Genomic DNA, 15,181 nt, shown 5'->3' on the forward strand with positions numbered 1-15,181 from the left:
GGGGCCTATGACTAACAACTATTGCAATATTTATTAAGCATTAGTCATTTCATGCCATTTTCATGGTTGTTAATATCACCAATATTTTTCATTAAATTGAATATTTTAAGATTAAATTTTAAATATTAGTTTTGTTCTAAATATGTAACTATTAAGATAAAAAAAGTTTTGAATATCTCACATATGACATCTTTTCACATGATAGTAATACTACATATCACACTTTGGGAGTGATATATGGGAGATTTAAAGAGATGTAGTATTTTAATATTTTTTACAATATAAATATATTTGGAGTATTCAATTTTTGCTCAAGAGCCCACCACCTACAAAGCCTTATGCTAGATAATGTGGGATTGCCTCTATTCATAAATGGTAGTGCTCTAGTAGCGATTGTAAACACTACTCTTATTCAGTTCTTTAAAAAAAAAGTTTTATCATTTTCCACCTAATTATAAAATTGCTCATTACAAAAAATTAAGAAAATATAGTTAAAGAAAGAAAAAATAACTAGTAATTTTTCATTAAGAGACAACTGGATGGTTATTTTGGTACATAACTCCCTAAATATGTTTTCTATGATATATCCACTAATTTATTTTTAAGTAGCTAATCATACCATTTATGCTATTTTGTAGCCTATTTTTAAGGCTGCATATATCACTTCGATGTATCATAGCTTATTAACTGATCCCCTAAGAATTTATGTTACCATTTAAAAAAAATGTATTTTTATTGATTTCAGAGGTAAGGGAGAAGGAGACAGAAATATCAATGAGATAGGTACATCAATCAGCTGCCTCCTGTATGCCCCTACTGGGAATCAAACTCGCAACCTGGGCCTGTGCCCTGCCTGGGAATCTAACCATGATTTTCTGGTTCTAGGTTGACACTCAACCATTAAACCACACCAGCCTGGCTCAATTTTTTATACTGATATAACATTTTATATACAGGGTTAAATATATTAACATAATTAATTTCACCTGCTTTTTACCTTTTAACATGTTTACTACCATGTTTCCCCGGAAATAAGACATCCCCTGAAAATAAGACCTAGTGCAACTTTGGGAGAAAAAATTAATATAAGACACTGTCTTATTTTTGGGGAAATAGGGTAGGAAATACAAAATTAGAAATTTTTATTGGACAGTGCTACTTTTAAAAAAGTGTGTATTACAGCCTGGTACTGGCACAAGAACAGACATATAGATCAATGGAATCGAATCCAGAACCCAGATATCAACCCAAATCACTATGCTCAATTAATATTTGACAAAGGAGGCGCGAATATACAATGGAGTCAAGACAGTCTCTTCAATAAATGGTGTTGGGAAAATTGGACAGATACATGCAAAAGAATGAAACTAGATCACCAACTTACACCATACACAAAAATAAACTCAAAATGGATACAGGACTTAAACATCAGATGGGAAACCATAAAAATACTAGAAGCATCCACAGGCAGCAAAATCTCAGACATATGCAAAAAGAACTTCACTGATACTGCCCCTAGGCCAGAGGGCAATGGAAACTAAAGAGAAAATAAACAAATGGAACTACATCAAAATAAAAAGCTTTTTTACAGCAAAAGAAACCATCAACAAAACAACAACAAAGTCCACTGTGTGGGAGAACATATTTGCAAATGTTACCACTGATAAAGGTTTAATCTCCAACATCTACAGACATCTTATACAACTAAATAAAAGGAAGATGAATGATCCAATTAAAAAATGGGCAAAGGATCTAAATAGAATATTTTCAAAAGAAGACAGAAGCAAGGCCAAAAGGCACATGAAAACATGCTCAGAGTCACTAATTATCCGAGACATGTAAATCAAAACAACAATGCAGTATCATCTCACACCTGTCAGAATGGCCAACATCAACAAATCAACAGTTGGCGAGGTTGCGGAGAAAAAGGAACCCTCGGGCACTGCTGGTGGGAATGCAGACTGGTGCAACCACTGTGGAGAACAGTGTGGAGTTTCCTCAAAAAACTGAAAATGGAACTCCCATTTGACCCAATAATCCCACTCCTAGGAATATATCCCAAGAAACTAGAAACACCAATCAGAAAGGATATATGCACCCCCATGTTCCGAGCAGCACAATCTACAATAGCCAGAATTTGGAAATAGCCTAGGTGCCCGTCAGCAGATGAATGGATCAAAAAACTTTGGTACATCTACACAATGGAATACTATGCTGCCATAAAAAAAAAAGGAATTCTCATCATTTACAGCAACCCAGATGGAATTGGAGAACATCATACTGAGTGAAATAAGACAATCAATGAAAGAGAAACGCCACATGACCTCACTCATTTATGGATAATAAAGAACATTATAAACTGATGAACCAAAAGATAGATATAGAGACAGTAATGCAACAGACTGTCAAATTACAGCGGGGAAGGGAGGGAGATTTGGGGGAGATAATAGATCAACCGAAGGAGTTGTATACATGCATATAAGTACAACCAATGAACATAAAACTCTAGGGAGGGAGGGTATTTATGGGAGAGAGGGGGGCAAAAAAAAATCAATAAAATACATATTTTTTAAAAATAATAAAAATATTAAGAGCAAAAAAAAAAAAAGTGTTTATTAAATTTATTGGGGTGACTGGAATGCCCTGCTTTCGACCAGGGCTCCAGTACAGTTTAGAGAGCTGTCTTTTGCAACAGAAGATCTGCAAAAGGGCAAGATAGGCTGAAATCAAGGCAAACTCCACTCACTAAGTAATGCACTGTGCAGAAAAGCTATGTCTACTCATGTTAAGAGAACCTGTTGCTTCACTTAAATATGCTGTCCCTTATCAGCGTTCTGTGTGTTCTTTTTCTAATTTTCACAGACATTATATAAGCTAACAGTAGCCCTGAGAGGGTAACCATAGACCAGTACTCATGGTCTATCTGCTAAATAATAATCACTGACAGTAGTTGAATGAAGAAATGAATGAGTACTTGACTCTATTATCTTCTTCAGGCACAACTCTTATCATTTGATGAGAACATAATAACACTTTATCTGATTAGAGAATACAGCTCTAACTAGCGCTTACCACAAATCCAATTTATTGTTTAACTTCAGGACTCAATTTTTTATATATCTTCTAGCCATTATAGTACTAAATCAAATATTAATGATAAGATTTTTTCTTCTTTCATAATTTTATACTTTTAAATAAGCACTTGATAAACCCCATTATACTGTAAAAATACTTACTGAATATGCTTACATTTAAAAAAGATTAGAATAAATGTAAATAATGTAATACCAAAGAATCATTAATTTATTCCAACAAACCTGACTGCATTTCTCTTCTTGTCTTAGAATACTTGATTTTGGGAGATTTCACAATTTCAGAAGTGCCCGAGTCTACTGTCCGTAGTCTTCCTTTGGGACACAAGTCTGTATTATGTTGAACATTACTTTTTTCCACTTTTGTACTTTTTAGTATAAGTTCTTCCCTATCTTTCTTGGGACTTATTTTTGAATCTACCTTCTTATGTTTGCATGAGTTTTTCATTTTCTGAATTTTGTCAGAGTTATCCAAATCATTTTTATTTCCAGAATCTTTTTGGGTAATTTTCTTAGTTTCTTTCTTTTTCTCAACTAGATTTGTTGATTCAATTTCATTTTTCTGGGGTTTTTTCTTCTTTATTTTCTTTTGGTTTAATGCTTTGTTATCTTCATCTGAGAGATCTGAATCAGAATCTGAAAGATCGTAAAAACGTTTCAAGTCCTCGGTAGTGCTGTGGGTGATGGGGCGTCCTCTTTTATCCACCGCATAATTCAACTTGAATTTTTTGTCATGAAACATTGCTCGAAATCTCTTATCGATTTTGACTTTTCGATCCTTCTCTGGCATTTCCCAAAATCTTGGGTCCTTTGTAACCCGCTTAAACCGCTGGTCACTCATTATCTCTTGTTTGGATGACATTTTTAAATGTCTGACTGGACAAATGCTTGAAGAAACCAAACACTGAAAAATAAAACAAATGTTACAATAACAAAGGCTTAGTAATATAATTAAATGAGATGTTTCAGGAAAAAATATTAATTCACAAGACAGTCTAAGTTAAATGCAAATAAAAGTAAAAAGTCTAATTTCATTTAGAAACTTATTCTGAGTCACATGCAGAAAACCAAAAACTATCAGAATATCCTGTTTCAATTACAGAGTACTTAAAAAAATAAATTTAAGGCAAAAGCAAGCAGAATTCTGAGGCAAATGCTTGCTAACCAACTTAACTCCCTTAGAATTTCTATATTTCTGTTTGTATAACTGTATGCATTACAAGTTAAAAGCTAATGTAATTAAGATTCCCAAGCTTTAATTGATCTCATTTTTTTTTTTTTTCACATACTGGTCCCACCTACTCTGTCAGTTCTTACCTCATGTTATGTCAAACAGCCTTTAGTTAGTTCTACAAGGCTAGTCTCTTAACAAAACAGACCAAAATCAAGTCAGGTTCAGTTCACAAAGCTCCCTGTTTAGATCTGACCATCCTTCAAAACCAGGCAGTCTCAGTCTAGTTAATAAATATCATGTCTTTCTATGACTTCTTTTTTTTAAAAAAAAAATACATTTTTATTGGTATTTTACAGAGAGGAAAGGAGAGGGATAGAGAGTTAGAAACATCGATGAGAGAGAATCATCGATCAGCTGCCTCTTGCACACCCCCTCTATTATCTTCTTCAGGTACAACTGGAGATGTGCCTGCAACCAAGGTACATGACCTTGACCGGAATTGAACTTGGGACCCTTCAGTCCCCAGGCTGACACTCTATCCACTGAGCCAAACCGGTTTCGGCTCTTTCTATAACTTCTTATCTTAGAAGTGACCAAGGTCCAAACGGGCTGGTTCCGTTCCGCCCCCTAACACATTAGAATACGTGTGTATGAAATTACAAGTGTTTCTTAAAAATAGTCACTAATGGTTTCGTATCTCTAGATGTGAAATTCTGTAAAGAGTCAAAAGGCATTGGTTATTAAGAGCAAAAAGCAACTAATCAAACAGGATATGGTGCTTTGTTTAAAAAAAAAAAAAAAAGCAAGCCTTGATGATAAAGCTGTATTTTTACCCGAAAAGTTTAAAACAACATTTATAGGCCAAGAAAAGTCATAGGTTTCAATAACCCTCGTGCACATTTAAAAGAAGCATTAATAACAGCGTGCCAGGTAGTAGTCTACGAATTTTAGATGTATTAAAGCATTTATCCCTTTGAACAGCCTTACAGCGTAGGTACCATCTCATCCAGCTACCAGAGGTAATGTATATGTACACTTAGAAGGAAAGCATTGGGCAAACCTCCGGTATTCAGAGAGGGAAAGGCGGCCTGACCTCACCTCCGACGGACCCTCATCTCTGTGGTCCACCTTCCCCTGATACCCACCCTCCAACACGGTGAACACCAGGGTGGCCAGAAACCAGGGTCTCCTTCCCAGCTCCCAAACCTCAGGACGCTGCTACTAGACTGAGGTCCCCCGACAGGACCCGAGAAGCATCAAGGAAGTCTGAAAAATGAGGCTGGAAAGCAAGGAAGAAGGGAGCATCCCTCCCGATTCCTGCCACAGACTAGAATCCAGGTAAAAACCCTACCAGACTCACCTCCTAGAAGTCTTCCCAGAGCCTCACGTGGGAACCGCACCCACAATCCTCTGCGTGACGCCCCCCCCCCTCCGGAATGGCAGGCGACGTGGGCCAAACTACCTCCGCTTTCCCTCGCGAAGAGCTCCGGAGTAGTTTCCTAAGCGGCGGCGGCGCATGCGCGCGGCGGGCGCGCCAGCAAATGGCTCCATGCAGGGAGATGCTGCCACTGACCCGGTTTTGGCTCCGGTGGCGGCGACCTCCGGTGGCGAGGATCCCGGGGAGGAACCTCGGTGTCCGGAAGGTCGCCTCTGGCGTCTCTCCCCCGAGCAGCGCCTCGCCTAGAGCCCTAAATATCTTCGATCGCGATTTGAAGAGGAAACAGAAGAACTGGGCGGCCCGGCAGCCCGAGCCCCTGAAGTTTGAGTACCTGAAGGAGGAGGTGAGTCCGCCGGGCGGGGGTTGGCAGCGCCGAGCCTTGGCTTAGGGCCGGAGCTCTGGCCGGGTCCCGACCGACCCCTTCTTGCCGCGTGACCTTGAGCAGCAAGCGCCCTGCCTTTCTGGGGCTCTATTCTAATCACGGAAGGGCTGGGCTCAGATATTTGTATTCATTCATTCATTCATTCATTCATTCATTCATATTGCTTGAATTATAGATATGTCCAGGGCAAAGTAGACCGCTGTCCTCAGTGGATTTCATTCTTGTGAGAGGCGAGACAGACAGTGAACAAAACACTGATGTCAGCTAAGAAGTAAGGTGAGATAATGAAGTGAAGTGGTACAGTGATTCCATGGTCAGGGAAGGCCATCGACATGGCAGACGATCTGATGAAGTACCCTGAGCTTAGCTCGTTTGGCTCAATGGATAGAGCGTTGGCTTGCGGTTAGAAGGATCCCAGATTCGATTTCGGTCAAGGGCACATGCCCTGGTTGCTTGTTCGGTTCCCAGTAGGGGGCATGCAGGAGGCAGCTAATCAATGATCTTAGCTTGTATACATCATTGTCTCTTCTATCCTTCAGGTTGGAAGTCGGATTGCGGACCGTGTACATGACATAGCCAGGTAGGTGATGATGTATACATAGCAAAATACAATCAACTTTGACTGGAGACTTGAGAGATTAAATGATGAGGGTTTGATATCTGGAATGACAGAATCTGGACGAATTTATAACTAGGATTAGTCATTTCACTCTCTCTCTAAGTCTCTTCTTGGCTTCATTGTTGCTTAAAGAAAGGATGAATAAGAAACAAAAGATTTAGCTTCTCTCTGATCCTGAATGACTGATCCACTTGATTTAGCCAAAAGCCAGTAATGGAAAAATAGCTTCAAAAAATGGAGATAAAGAATTGACTGCAGCCAGCTGGCATGGCTCAGTGTTTGAGCCTCGACCTATGAACCAGGAGATCATGGTTGGATTCCCAATCAGGGCACATACCTGGGTTGCAGGCTCAATCTCCAGTAGGAGGTGCAGGAGATTTCTGATCAATGATTTTTATTATTGACTAGAGTCCCAGTGCATGGCAGCCGGGGGTGAGGGGGTGTGTCCCTCAGCCCGGCTTGCACCCTCTCCAATCTGGGATCCCTCCGGGGATGTCTGATGGCTGGTTTAAGCCTGATCCCTATGGCAGTTGGACATTACTCTCTCACCGTCTGGGACTGCTGGCTCTTAACTGCTCACCTGCCTGCCTGCCTGATCTCTTCCACTGCCCTTCCCTGCCAGCCTGATCATCCCCTAACTGCTTGCTCACCCAAGCTGGCCTGATCTCACGCCTAACTGCTTGCTCTCCTGCCAGTCTGATCACCCCTAACTGCTTGCTCCCCTGCCAGCCTGATAGCCCTAACCGCCTCTGCCTTGGCCCTGCCATTGTGGCTTTGTCCAGAAGGAACTCAGACCTCTGGAAGATATTCGGTCTACCTGGTCTAATTAGCATATTACCCTTTTATTAGTATAGATGTTTCTATCTCTCTCCTTTCCTCTCTCTGAAGTGTAATATATTTTATTTTTATTTTTATTTTTATTTTTTAAAGAATTGACTGCATGTGAATTTTTTTTTAATATATTTTATTGATTTTTTACAGAGAGGAAGGGAGAGGGATAGAGAGCTAGAAACATCGATGGGAGAGTGACATCGACCAGCCGCCTCCTGCACACCCCCCATCGGGGATGTGCCCACAGCCAATGTACATGCCCTTGACCGGAATTGAACCTGGGACCCTTGAGTCCACAGACCGACGCCCTATCCACTGAGCCAAACCGGTTTCTGCTGCATGTGAATTTTTAATATTTACTAAACCTAGCTTTAAAAGTTTAACTAAAAATAGCAACAAAATCTGTTATCATCTAAGCCCATGGTCGGCAAACTGTGGCTCATGAGCCACATTGGGCTCTTTGGCCCCTTGAATGTGGCTCTTCCACAAAATACCACGGCCTGGGCGAGTCTATTTTGAAGAAGTGACATTAGAAGAAGTTTAAGTTTAAAAAATTTGGCTCTCAAAATAAATTTTAATTGTTGTACTGTTGATATTTGGCTCTGTTGACTAATGAGTTTGCCAACCATTGATCTAAACAAAGGAGAATCTACCTAGATTTGTTAACCAATTAGAATAGAAGAGACTTTGGCCATTTTATCTTAAGTATTCTTAACGACAGTAACTGTTCTATGATAATTATATAGAGACAGATTTAAGAAAAGAACATTTTCTTTAAGTAATTATTAAAATCTTGCTGGATATTGCTCTATGTTACGCATAGTAAAGACTTTACAGATCTGAATTTATAACTACACTAGAGGCCCGGTTTATGAATTTGTGCACCAGTGGGGTCCCTTGGCCTGGCCTGAAGATCAGGCTGAAACCATCTCTTTGACATCCCCTGAGGGGTCTCAGATTGTGAGAGGGCACAGGCCAGGCCAAGGGATTCCACCATTGCACAGTGGGGTGTGATGGGGCGTTGCCTTCCCCTGATCACTGGGTCGCCTCCCACCCCTGAGGGCTCCTGGACTGTGAGAGGGGACAGGCTGGGCTGAGGGACCCCCCTCCAGTGCATGAATTTTCATGCACTGGTCCTCTAGTGTGTGTGTGTGTGTATATATATATATATATACATATATATATATATATGTGTGTGTGTGTGTGTGTGTGTGTGTGTGTGTGTGTGACAGGCTAGGTATCTGTCTGTCCGACCAGTAGCTATGATGTGCACCAGGTGGCGGACACTCAATGCAGGAGCTGCCATGACATGCATTGGCCATCCTATATACTAAAAGGCTAATATGCAAATTGTACCTATTGGCTGGAGTTTGACCAATTGGGAATTAGATGTGTGCTGACTACCAGGGGGTGGTGCAGAACAAAAGAAGGAAGGCCCTGGCTGGCAGCCGGCAGCTGGGGAAGTGAGGCCCCAGCCGGCAGCTACTAGGGACCCTACCCATGCACAAACTTTGTGCACTGGGCCTCTAATTTAAAAATAAACAGTACCGCTTACCTGGCACCGACAAACCAACACTTGGCTTTCCTCAGTGGGACACAGGCCCCCCACCACCCTGAAACAACACCCCACCAAATCACAGTCAATGCCACCAAGACCCCATGGTACAAAATGCGGCCCACAGCCCAGTCCAGCCTAGAAACAGTGGCTGTGGGTGCCAGGCAATGACATCATGTAGCAACGCCCGACTTCATCTTCCTAGTGACTAGCTTCCTTGGAGTTTCTTCTTCCCAGGAACCTGACTTGCTTTATAGCCAGGTGCAAACATTTTACAGTTTAACCAAATGTTTGTGAAGCATTTTCCCATGCCTCATCTTACTTGTTCCTCACAAAAGTCCTGGAGTAGGTAGATAGGAGACTCTATAGAATCCTGTTTTGTTTTCATTAGCAAGATGCAAATAGCGATAGTAAAATATTTTATCTAATTAATTTCATTTCAATGTGTACGAATCCGTGCACCAGGACACTAGTTTAAAATACCAATTTAAATGATTTTATACTAATGTTCTGGTATTAGAAAGAGTAGTTTATATTGTCAGCAATAATCTTGTAGTGATTTTTAAAAACTCACCCACTGATTATTATTTTTTAAAATTTATCTTTAATGTTGAAAGTATTACAGATACCCTCCTTTCACCCCCCACCCCCCACCCCATTGACTTCTGTCCTCTGCACTCTCTTCCTCTCTCCAGGCCTTCACACCACTATTGTCTGTGTCCTCGAACCCCACCGATTATTACTAGCAAAGGTCTTATTTGCATTATTTGAGGCTCACTTAATACTATTTTAATTATAACTCATAACTAACTTCTGCTGGCCTAAATATTTCACATGTACTATTTACTAAAAATTTTACACCAACTCTGAGGGAGATAATAACTTTTTCATTTTATGTTTGGATAAATTGAAATACAACAATATCAAATAATTTGTTTCTGGTCACAGAGCCAGTAAATTGCAGGCCCAGAATTCTAACTCGTTTCTTTCTGGTTTCAAAGCTTGTGTACTTCACAGTGTCACACTACCTGTGTTCCTAATCAAAATATGGTTCTCTTTCACCAGTGGTTCTCCAGTTGTGTACTGGTGTTCTATATTTTTGACATATGACTCAACAGAACTTGAAACGGGACTCTTTTGGTCCCAATAGGAAAAATGTTATTAGTGAGAAAAATTTTAAGTTTTCTTGAAACAATTTTTCATAAGCCTATGTTCTACAATTAGATGTGCCCTGATTTAGTATGGCATGGTAAATTTAGAGAAGACAGCGTAGTACAAGGGATAATGGTTCTGGGTAAGGGTTCAAACTGACTGAATTCAAGTTTTGACTGCTGCTTTTTAGTTGGATGACCTTGGGTTAACTTACTGAACTCTGAACACTTAGCATACTTCTGAACCTGGTAAGACTGCAATAAAAGTGAGCTATTATTTAGTTGGTGTTTTTGTTTTTAGTTTAACATGATATTTCATGCTATTTCATATGGTGATGTCTAAGTCATCAGAAGTAGAAATAATTAGTATGTTCCTAAAAGGTATGTGGAATATTTTTTTAAATATATATTTTTATTGATTTCAGAGAGAAAGGGAAAGGGAGAGAGAGATAGAAACATCCTATATAATAAAAGCCTAATATGCTAAGTGTCCAGTAGACCGGTCAGCTGTTCAACCAATCAAAACATAATGTGCTAATGATATACTAAGGCTGCTCAACTACTCCCTATGAAATGCAGTGACCACCAGGGGGCAGACAGTCAACCAGTTGACCAGTCTCTATGATGTCCACTGACCACCTGAGGGCAGTTGCTCTGACCAGTAGGTTAGCTTGCTGCTGGGGTCTGGCCAATTGGGACTGAGTGAGACAGGCTGGACATGCCTTGGAACTCTCCTGGGGTCCCTCCCCACCTGGCCAAACTTCTGTGTCCCTCCCTGGTCCCTATTGTGCACCAGTGGGGTCCCTTGGCCTGGCCTTCACCCTCTTGCAATCCAGGACGCCTTGGGAAATGTTGGAGAGCCAGTTTCAGCGTGAGGCATAACGACTGATCACAATGATGCTCATTGACCACCAGGAGGCAGACACTCAATGCAGGAGTTGCCCTCTGGTGGTCAGTGCATTCCCACAGGGGAGTACCTCTCAGGCAGAAGCTGGGCTCATACCCCGTGGGGAGCAGTGGGCCTAAGCTGTCAGTTAGACGTCCCACAAGGGTTCGTAAACTCAGAGGGTACAGGTTGGGCTGAGGGATCCCCGCCCCCCTGAGTCCACAAATTTCATGCACTGGGCCTCTAGTTAAGACAGACTCATTGATCAGTGGCCTGCTGTGCAGCCCATATTGGGGATCGAACTCGCAACTTGGGAATCGAACTGTGACTTCCTGTCCTGGTTCATAGGTCGATGCTCAACCCCTGAGCCACACCAGCTGGGCTCATGTTAATCTATATACGCTTATTTTTATTATTTCTCTGCATATATTATCAAATTAAAGTACACTCACTAAATTTGTTATTTGAATCCATGTCATGGAGCAACCATATGGAAAGCCAGTTGACTCTGAGATCCTATGAATGGCTGGACCAGATAGACTTTCTCTGTCTGGTATGTTTTTTGGTACTTACAGCTTGCAAGGCAAAAAAGAGAGATGATAAAACTTTTTGAAAGTTGCACTCACTTACAAATTATTTCTTAGTGAATTATAAGCAAAGTTAGATCTTAATAATTATTTTATGAATTGTATTATTATAGACAAAACATAACTTCTGTGTCTATTTTTTAGAGATTTTCCCCTTGCTTTGGATGTCGGTTGTGGAAGAGGTTACATAGCACAAAATTTGAATAAGGTATATTTATTATTTAATTTACTTTGAGAAATAAAATTTGCTGATTTTAAGGAAAGAATTCCTTAATCTATTACATTTGGATTATATCAGAATTACTAATTTTTTTAAGTGGTTGAACTAATGGTTGTGTGTGTCCCTTCTTAAGTGTTTTTCCTTAAAATTGCCTTTCTTTACTTTGAATGTATTTTATACAGTGTTCCTAACTATAGCTTTTTAAATGTATATAAGATATGTTGCTCTTTATTTCTACTTTGTGCAAATGTTTTTAATAATTCACAGTAAAATCCAATTGACATTTATTTAAAGAATGTGATTAAGCTAATATTTTAGCTAGGAAAATATTAATTTTAGTGTGATAAGTATCCTTTATTAATATTTATACCAGTTTATTTTGCATTTTCTAATTCAACCATAAGTCTTTGTTTATTAGTTTAATACCTATGTGTAAGCCACTGATGGATACAGATTAAGGTGGGATTTTTATGTAAAATCTACTTACAGTAGAAAAAAACATACACTTGGGTCAGGAAACAGGTAAAGATAGGTGTGAGGCTCCACTGTTGTTGATAGTAGTAAATGCCACAGAAATGGTACAATTATTACACTGCAACAGGAGTTAAGGGAAAGAAAAAAACCAGTAAGGGTTCATGTAGTCAAAGACCTCTAAAAAGGTACAGAATCTGACCTGGGATTTAAAAGAAACTGAACTGGTGTTTCATAGGCATTGGAAGTAAAGACATGGCTGGAGGAAAGGCTCAGAGGTCGAATACTGTGGTGTGATGTAGTGATGTTGAAGGAAGATTAATTTTAGGATGGTATGCAAGAAGGATTGAAGAAGGAAGATGATAAGAAATAGACCAGTTAGAGGGCTGTGTTAAAGGAAGTGCAGACAAGACTTGCCACCTGTATGGAGGCTGTAAGATCTGAAGGAAGGGATGTATAATATTAAAGAGACCTAGTAGAATCCACAAAACTTGATGACTGATTAGATATGGTGGGCCTGTCAAATCAATTCTTCTAGTTGCTCAGGTTAAAAGACTTATTCATTGATTCCTCTTTTAAAAATATTGTTTAAAAATCTTGATTGTTGAAACTATTACATATGCCTCCCATTCCCCCACTTTGACCTCTTCTATCCCTGGTGTTCATCAGTGCATGCGGCCGATATGAGTAACCTGCACCCAATGGTGTGTTGGCATTAGCTCACACTTGCTTATGAGAGCTGATTATTAGCATCTCTTCCCGGCTCCGTGTCCAGTGACATCGTATTGATAGTTTGAAATCAGCCATTGTGGGAGTACTTGCACCATGGAAGTGAATGTATGTACTTAGAAGATTGACATTATTACATTATTTTTGACATTATTGATAGAATTACTGACATTATTGACAGCCAGTTATTAAATATTTACCAGCACTCTACTGCTTCCACCCCAAGTCTACATGCTGCTCCAACTCTGGGGACTGCTACCCTGACTCCAAGTCTCTTAATTTACATTTTTGAGTGAAAGACAGGGGTAGATATTCTGGTTGGCCTATTTCACTTCTGGCATTAGTGTACTGGAGCCTTTTGTGTCACCTCTCTTCCCAATTCCACATTTAGCTCCATCATGTTGGTAGAATGAAATCCTCTGTTGGAGTAGTTACACCATGGAAATTGACAGACACTACAACTTAGGGGCCCCTTTTTGGAGAGCTTAGAGTTAAGCATTTGCCTGCATACCAGTTGTCCTCAGGTGGCCAGGTAACTGTAGGCTGACTTTTCCAAGTTGTGGAAAGGGAAGTTCGTTCGTTCTTTTCTTTCTTTCTTTCTTTCTTTCTTTCTTTCTTTCTTTCTTTCTTTCTTTCTTTCTTTCTTTCTTTCTTTCTTTCCTTTTTCTTTCTTCCTTTCTTTTAGGGAAGTTCTTTAAGAAGTGGATGTGGGTGAAGTGGAAAGGATTGACATATCTAGCAGAGGAGGGGAACGAGTAGAAAGCAGTGATGTTTCTAGGAGCCATTAACAGGTAAAGTGAAGTTGGTCTGAGAGCAGACAGACTGTAGTTGGTGCTTAGGTTGTTAGAGAAATAGTCTTCATAGAGCAGTGAAAGTGGAAATTGAGGAGAAAGACATTAGTAAGAAGTGGGATTGTGGATTACAGACAACTTGAAGGTGGTTAAAGGAGAATTTTCAAGATTGGGAGGCATCTGGTGTTTCAAGAAGGTAGAGATAGGCATGGTGGGAGCTAGATTCTAGAGATAAGAGAACATGAAGGTGTAATTGGAAAGAAATATGGTGTCCTTTTCTCTTTGAAGGAAGGGAGGATAAGTGAAACAGGGAAAAGAAAGCCACTTATTATCTTCCTCCTTCCCCCTCACTATCTGTGTTTAAATCTTTCTTTACTCTGTGTAAGCTCTGAATGAACAACTATAATAAAAGGCTGGAAAACCAATGCAAGCCTTTGGTGGCACAAGAGTGGAGACTAGCTCATGGCATACTGTGCTTTGGAAAAGTCAATACATATGCCTAACCCAGTGGAGTAAATTAAAGATGTTGATTATTTACACCTGTGTTCTTTATTTAATTAAATATAGTTAAATATTACGTATAATAAGGTTGGATGCTTATATTTAAACTAGAGGCCCGGTGCATGAAATTCTTTTGGGGGGAGGTAGGATGTCCCTTAGCCCAGCCTGCACCCTCTTGCAATCTGGGACCACTTGGAGCAGGCGTCTTCAAACTACGGCCCGCGGGCCACATGCGGCCTGCAGAGGAGTCTGATCCGGCCCGCCAGGTTTTTTGGGCAGTGAGCGCAGCCGAGGTGTTATAGTAGTTCATATAGTCCGGCCCTCCAGCTCTCTGAGGGACCGTGATCTGGCCCCCACTTTAAAAAGTTTGAGGACACCTGCCTTGGAGGATGTCCAACATCATAGCTACTGATCGGGCCTAAACTGGCATTCAGACATTCCTCTTGCAATCGGGCACTGCTGGCTCCTAACCGCTCACCTGCCTGCCTGATCATCCCTAACCACTTTGCCTGCCTGCCTGCCTGATTGCCCCTAACCATCTCTGCCTTGACCCCCAAAGCTGCGGCTTCATCCAGAATGATGTCTGGAAGGTTGTTCGGCTGTTCGGTCTCATTAGTGTATTATACTTTCATTATTATAGATCTTTGTAACTTAATATGTGTTATTAAGGTATTTGTACCATAATGCTTTTATGCAGAAAAATACCCTTACAAAGCTGAAAATTAATCTGTAAATATCACATTCTCCTTTAGAA

The 15,181-nt window shown here is 40.3% G+C and overlaps 2 protein-coding genes across 15 annotated transcripts in view; one reads left to right on the top strand and one right to left on the bottom strand.

The window, feature by feature from the left end:
- Positions 1-5,771, bottom strand: part of ESF1 (ESF1 nucleolar pre-rRNA processing protein homolog) — a 64,360-nt gene extending 58,589 nt beyond the window's left edge. For both annotated transcript variants that reach the window (XM_045574953.1, XM_036418194.2), the window contains exons 1-2: positions 5,627-5,771; positions 3,318-3,996 (exon numbers count right to left, since the gene is read on the bottom strand). In XM_045574953.1, the coding sequence (XP_045430909.1) occupies positions 3,318-3,954 (637 nt within the window). In that variant the 5' untranslated portion in view covers positions 3,955-3,996; positions 5,627-5,771. The remainder of the gene's footprint in view (positions 1-3,317; positions 3,997-5,626) is intronic.
- Positions 5,772-5,807: 36 nt separating this feature from the next.
- Positions 5,808-15,181, top strand: part of NDUFAF5 (NADH:ubiquinone oxidoreductase complex assembly factor 5) — a 30,879-nt gene continuing 21,505 nt past the window's right edge. For 7 of the 13 annotated variants that reach the window (XM_036418202.2, XM_036418204.2, XM_036418203.2 and 4 more), the window contains exons 1-2: positions 5,954-6,047; positions 6,626-6,666. Coding sequence is in view for 5 of the 13 variants with exons in the window: in XM_045574954.1 (XP_045430910.1) it covers positions 5,808-6,047; positions 6,626-6,666; positions 11,860-11,923 (345 nt within the window). In the remaining 8 variants the exon portion in view is untranslated. Of the gene's footprint in view, positions 6,048-6,625; positions 6,667-11,859; positions 11,924-15,181 lie in introns of those variants that run through there. The other 6 variants (XM_045574954.1, XM_036418197.2, XM_036418196.2 and 3 more) reach the window with 2 other exon arrangements.

The sequence above is a fragment of the Pipistrellus kuhlii genome, unplaced genomic scaffold (assembly GCF_014108245.1).
Source record: "Pipistrellus kuhlii isolate mPipKuh1 unplaced genomic scaffold, mPipKuh1.p scaffold_m20_p_6, whole genome shotgun sequence".
Taxonomy (NCBI): Eukaryota; Metazoa; Chordata; class Mammalia; order Chiroptera; family Vespertilionidae; genus Pipistrellus; species Pipistrellus kuhlii.